Below are 6000 nucleotides of genomic sequence, written 5' to 3'. Positions count from 1 at the left end.
ATCTGTGGGGCTTGGAACTTGATGGGTGATTTCATTCTGGAGAGTTGTGATCTATTTTTGGAAATCGTCAGCTAATCCTTTGATATTTTTATGTTCATTATTTCCTCTGCTCCTTCTTTCTGGGACTCCTATTTTGTCAGCTTAGTTGATCTATTGATTAATCACTTTAATCTTCTTTTCTTTCCAAAGTATCCTATCTCTTTTGAATTGTTTTATTTTCCAGAAGATTTATTTAACTTTACATTCTAACCCTTGTATTATTTTTACACTTCTGTCCTCATATTTTTGAAAAATGAGCTTTTTTTTTTTTTTTTTAAAGAACAGTTGAAGCCAAGAAGAAATTGTGACTACAGAATCCCCACACACTCCACACCTATTTCCTGCTATTTTTAACCTCACATTAATATGGTACATTTGTTACAATTAATGAACCAATATCGAGATATTTCACTAAAACTTAGGAAGGATTTCCTTCGTTTTTTACTGAATTTCCCTTTTCTGTTCCTGAATGCCATCCAGAGATTACCTGATGGAATACTCTCCACTGGGATTTGTGTGTTTCTCTCTGGAGTCTGGGGGGTAAGACCCAAGTGGTGAAGTGCCGCTTTCCTCAAGTCAGCTTGAGGTCTTAACACTGACCCAGGGAGCTTGTATTTGTCCAGTTTAAAAATCTCTCCCCCTGCTTCTCCTGCTTGGACTCTTTGCAAACACATAGCAACCTCACCCACATGCACCGGAGGATCCAGGCTCCAGCTCCTTGGAGGGTTCTAGCATCCTATTTGCATTTCTAAGAGCTCTTTTCTCCTCAAATTACTGCTCTAAGTAATCTTTTGTGTTGTGCTGATGTTTGTAATAATTTCTCTTCTCTTTCTGTGGACATTACAGCTTTTAAGAAGTTTCCATTAGCATGCAGCAGTTTCCTCCTCCAAGTTCTTTCTCTTAATGCTTGTTTTTTACTTTTTTTTCAGACTCAATCTCTTCCCAAATGTTTGGCTGTTTCTATTTCAAAGCTGGGCCATGAGAGAGCTGATGGCCACTCTACAGAAGTGAGGCTAGTGGGCCTGGGGCAACTGGCTGGCTGGCTTCACTGGGTGTGTTCCTTTCCTGCAACTGCTCTAAGAAGTTACCACGCAACCTGGGCACAACACGCCTGTGCTCCCAGTTAACTGGAGGCAGGAGAGTTGCAAGTTTGAGGGGAGCCTGGGAAATGTAGTGAGACCTTTTACACAATGCAATTCACAGAAGAGCTAGCAATATAGCTCAGCGGTAGAGCGCTTGCCTGGCATGTGTGAGGATTTGAAAGAATCTCCGGTACTAAAAAATAATTAGCACACACTTGATGGTCTAAACAACACACGCCCATCCTCCCATGGCTGTGAAGGCCAGATATCAGAAAACAGTCTCTCTGGAATAGCAACAAAGCATCAGCAGGGCTGTGCTCCCTCCTGAGGCCTGAAGGGAGAATCTGTTTCTCGCTTCCCCTGGTGTCCAGTGGCAGCTGGAAGCCCTTGGCTTGTGGCCCTATCACTCCCATCTCTGTCTCTGTGACTCTCAAGCTGAAGCGGAGTCTGTCTCTGAGGCACTTGAGAATTGATTAGAGATGCAGGTTCTCAGCCAGACCTCAGCCCTTCTGGCTTGAACTCTCTTGGAACACTGCCTCTCTGCTGCTTTTGATGTTTGCCAACCCTTGAGAACTAACGGTTGTGGGGCACAGCCACCTCTCCTCCTCTTTCCCCCTTGGCACTGACTCCCCTGAGGAGGGGTGGATCGCTGGCCCAAGGGCATCATCTCAGGCCACCGTGATATCTGGAGAAGGGCAGCAGAACACTCACCATGTGTCTGTTTTAGAAGTAAATATTCCTTCCATGAAGGCCTCGGGAGGCATCCATTTGACGGGCAGCATGGCACACCCTCCCTTTCTGTAGTAGCTGGCTCTGGGGAAAGAAGGAGAAAGCAAGCTTGAAGATGGCACAAAGCAGAAGCTCTGCCAGGAAACTTGAGAAAGTGGTAACAACACAGTCTACCCATTAAAGAACTGAAATAAATGAAGGGTCCTTGGTGACTCAGGAAGAGAGCAGGGAACACAGATCATTTAGTTAAGAACTTTGGTGTCATTTAATGGCCCGCTAGAGGCGGGAAGGGAAAGATCTATGCAATGACTAAGATCTCCGCTAGCAGATGTTTAGATTTCCCTACTGGGTTTGGTTTATTATAACTCACAATGAATAACATCACTCCCACCTTATAAGTACGGCGTGTTCCTGATGACCTGCAGTAATGCAAGCCCCAAAATGGGAGGGCTGAGGACTGGGCTGTGTCTCACTCCCTCTGGGTCTTCCATGGTGCTCATCTGACAGCGTTTAGTTCAGTAGGGGCTCTCAACAAATAACCTTGACAGCTGGCAGGAGACTGCCTCCCAAAACACATCCAGATAGGAAAACATAGGACGAGGTGTGCAGTCAGCTTACAAGGTGGATGAGTTGATTGATTGTGTTTTCACTAGTAATGTCATTAATAAAACTCTGATGAAAATGAATAAATTGACTTATCTACCTTTAAGCCAGTGCCACATATAGCCTGGTGTTCTGCCGTCTGGGTATGTTATGGGAGGCAGCTTTCCGCCAGCTGCCTACATTAATTACTTCAATAAATATGTACTGAGGATTTAGTATGTATCAAGTAACTCTGTCATGTGCTGAGCTCATATAAATAAGTCATAGCCTCTCACTCCTGAGGCTACAGTTTAATGGAAGAGACATACATCTGCAGCTGCAGCACAGAGCAACACATGTAATAACGGGGACGGGGCAATGTTTAGTGACACAGGTGAAGGACTGATCTGTTCCATGTGAGGAGTGGGGAAGGCACAGCGAAAGCATCTCAGAGGGGCGCTCAGGAGCTCTCTTGGGAGACCATCTTCCCCACAAAGGGATGGGCATGTGAGGGGTGGTGGGGCTGTAGGTAGGCTAGGTGACTTAAGCCTAGAGATAGGGGGCTATAAAGGTGTGGATTGTAAATGTACCCCAAGATCCACATGCTGATGGCTTGGTCGGCTGCCTGTGGGGCTACTGGGAGGTGTGGAACTTTTAGGAGGTGCGGCCTAGTGGAAGGAAGTGACGTCACTGGGATCCGGCCCCCTTCTTCCTCCTTCCATCTGTCTTCCAGCTGCCATGAGGTAAACAGACCTCAAGCCCAAAGCAACAGAGCTAAGGGACCAGGACTAAAGCCTCTGAAACTGTGAACCAAAAGTAAGCCTTTCCTCATTATCGATTCATTTATCTCAGGTGTTTGTCACAGACAGAAAGCTGATACAGAGCTGTCAGGGGAGAGGCCCAGTAAGAAAGGAAGAGCTGGGTAGTGTGGATATTAAAATGGAGGCAATCAAGGTATTCTTAGAAAGTACAGGGGAGGAGCTCTGAGACTCTGGGCCTAGAAAGTAGAGTGGTAATGTGGGCATGGTGACACATGCCTGTAATCCCAAAATTTGGGAGACTGAGGCAGGAGGACCTCAAGCTCCAGGCTGGCCTGGGTTACTTAGTGAGCTCAAGGCCAGCCTGAACTACATAGTGAGACCATATCTCAAGCAAAACAAAGAACAGAACAAACCAAGTAGAGTGGAGCTCTGGAAAGTCACACAGCGACAGCAGTAGGTGGCTTCACAGAGCTCTGTCCTGATTCTGTGCTCCACATCCTGCTATCCCAACATCCCAGGATGGTAGCGCATTGCCACCCTTCTGGAGCTTGTTTCCAGTTCTGTCAGAGCCCTCCAGATCATCTCCCTGGTTCTCTAACAGTTAAAGTTCTATGTAGTCATCTCCCTACTAACCCTGTGAGTTACGGAAGGGATGGATCAGTGCCCATGCCAAGGAACCGCATATTCAGCTCTTGTAATGAGTCATAGTTGTATCTAATTAGAAAGCTATGAAGTTGGAAAGAAGTACTGTAGAAGTAGTATTTCTAAAATCAAAGATTAATTTATTATTATTTTTTGTGTTGCCTTGTGAATATGACAGAGAAAAAACAATAAAGCAAGCTAGTCCATCCCTGTGGGCTTTGAATCTACTTCAGTGTCCCTGAAGGTGGGTAGGTTTGACCATTGAGCTGGTCCAATATCTTGCCAACACAGGTTGCCTGTGTGTCATGAACTCTACAACATCCTCTTAGAATTCTTTAGTACTGGGGAGAGGGGTTAAATCATAAAGTTCACTTGGAACTTTTTTTATATCAAGATTCCAAATTATTCCGTGTCTCAGAACATGGCAAGATTAGCGAGTGGGAACCAGAGAGACAGCCCAATTAAGCACTTCATGTCAATTACTGCAGGCAGTGGGAGCCAGAATTAAACCCTCAGGCATGGGCATTAATTAAGGTTTCCCATATCCTGAAAGGAAATTACTGAAATTTTACAAGGCAAGTTGACAGCGTACCAGGAGGTGATGTAAGGTACAGGTAGCTGCAGCCACTCCTTTGAGAGGATAGGTAGGGGTGGGGAAGGCTCTCAGAGGGGATGGCAGTCTACTCACCTGTAGATGTCTCGGGCCATGCCAAAGTCTCCAATCTTTGCTATTCTTCCACTGCCGGGACAGGTCAAGAGGCAGTTCCTGGCAGCAATGTCCCTGGGGAGAAAAAGAAATGAAAAAAATCCATCTCTGAACTCTGTCATGGGAAGATAAATGTATAATGTGCATCACTTGGGTTTTCACCTCCAATATGTAGTTTAGATGGCTCTTTCCTCTGCCTTATGTTTCCTTTGTTATATTAAACTATGTGGAAGAAATAGATAAGCCAATTCCAAGTTTCGGAACTAATAGGCAAATAGAAAAGAATTAGGGAAAATTATTGAAAATGTTTAACAGGACAATAATAATCAAAATAACTATAACAGGAGATAGAACTTATTAACTTTTACTATGTGTTAAATATCATTTTAGATACTTCATGTCTAATTCTCATGGCAACCGTATAAGATATAGGATACTCTAATCCTTATTTATTAAAAATGTAGTCTAAAAGCAAATAACATAGTAGCATAAAAATTGTGCTTGGCAGTAAGCCATTGTCATGTCCAGACTACAGGATTATTTTTGCCAGTCATCTGAAGAAGTGTTCTGAAGCTGTGTGACTTCCAGGATATCAAATTGGAGAAGGTTAAGATATTCACAAATATTTCTAGTCAGAATCATTATGGTTCTCACACCCGTGATTGCATCTCAAGTCTTTGCCAAGCTACATGGCTGAGGAATTACTTCTTTGAGGTTATGAAGCTGGCTTCTTTGGAGTCAGCCTCCAGATGGCCCCTTTTCCTATGCCATGCCCCTGAGGCCTGATTGGGAAGCCTTCCAAGATCTGTCCACTCTGACTCTTGGACTGCGTACACTGACGTGTATGTGGGAATGAAGGTCACAGCCAAAAGTGTGGAGTGGGTCTCTAATACTTTTCAAGTCCTGTGCAAAAAAAACAAGAAGTACCTTATGAGGGACAGATGGTGTTTTCATATCTCAACTGGTTTCATGAAGGTTCTGATTCTTGGTTGAGAAAAAACTTGGACAACGAACAACTGGCTGTTAAGATAATATTTATAAAAATAGCACTTGGACTGCGGATCATGGTTTAAGATGCCAGATTAGCGGACTGGCAGGGGCGATAGGTGTTGCTGATGTCACTGACCTGATCCATAAGGTTTAAGCAGAATTTTGAAGGTCAGTGGTGCATAAAATGCCCTAAAAAGCCATAAAGGGATAATATAGCTAGCATCAAAAAGAAGAAAAAAATAGCTGGAAATATAGCTGCTAATTCTCAAGAGAAATACAGACAGACCAGGAACAGTATTTATGGCTCCAAAAGTCTTTATGCTGACGCATATGAAATAGTTGCTAAAAAGTGATCTTGAACGTAATGACAAGAAAGTAAATGCAACATCACAGAACACACCCAGGATTGGTAGGCTAGCACATAACTCTTAAAGTTGCAGTAAATCATGTGCAAAGGAAACAGATTTAA

The 6000-nt window shown here is 43.9% G+C and overlaps 1 protein-coding gene across 1 annotated transcript in view; it reads right to left on the bottom strand.

Moving 5' to 3' along the window:
• Alk (ALK receptor tyrosine kinase) overlaps positions 1-6000 on the bottom strand; it is an 854626-nt gene that overhangs the window by 8678 nt on the left and 839948 nt on the right. Inside the window, exons 25-26 of the mRNA XM_004627384.1 lie at positions 4524-4616; positions 1833-1934 (exon numbers count right to left, since the gene is read on the bottom strand). Coding sequence (XP_004627441.1) covers positions 1833-1934; positions 4524-4616 — 195 coding nt within the window. The remainder of the gene's footprint in view (positions 1-1832; positions 1935-4523; positions 4617-6000) is intronic.

This window comes from Octodon degus, unplaced genomic scaffold (assembly GCF_000260255.1).
Source record: "Octodon degus isolate 3935 unplaced genomic scaffold, OctDeg1.0 scaffold00019, whole genome shotgun sequence".
Taxonomy (NCBI): Eukaryota; Metazoa; Chordata; class Mammalia; order Rodentia; family Octodontidae; genus Octodon; species Octodon degus.
The sequence above is the reverse complement of the archived record's forward strand: the minus strand, read 5'-3'. Positions and strand labels throughout refer to the sequence as shown.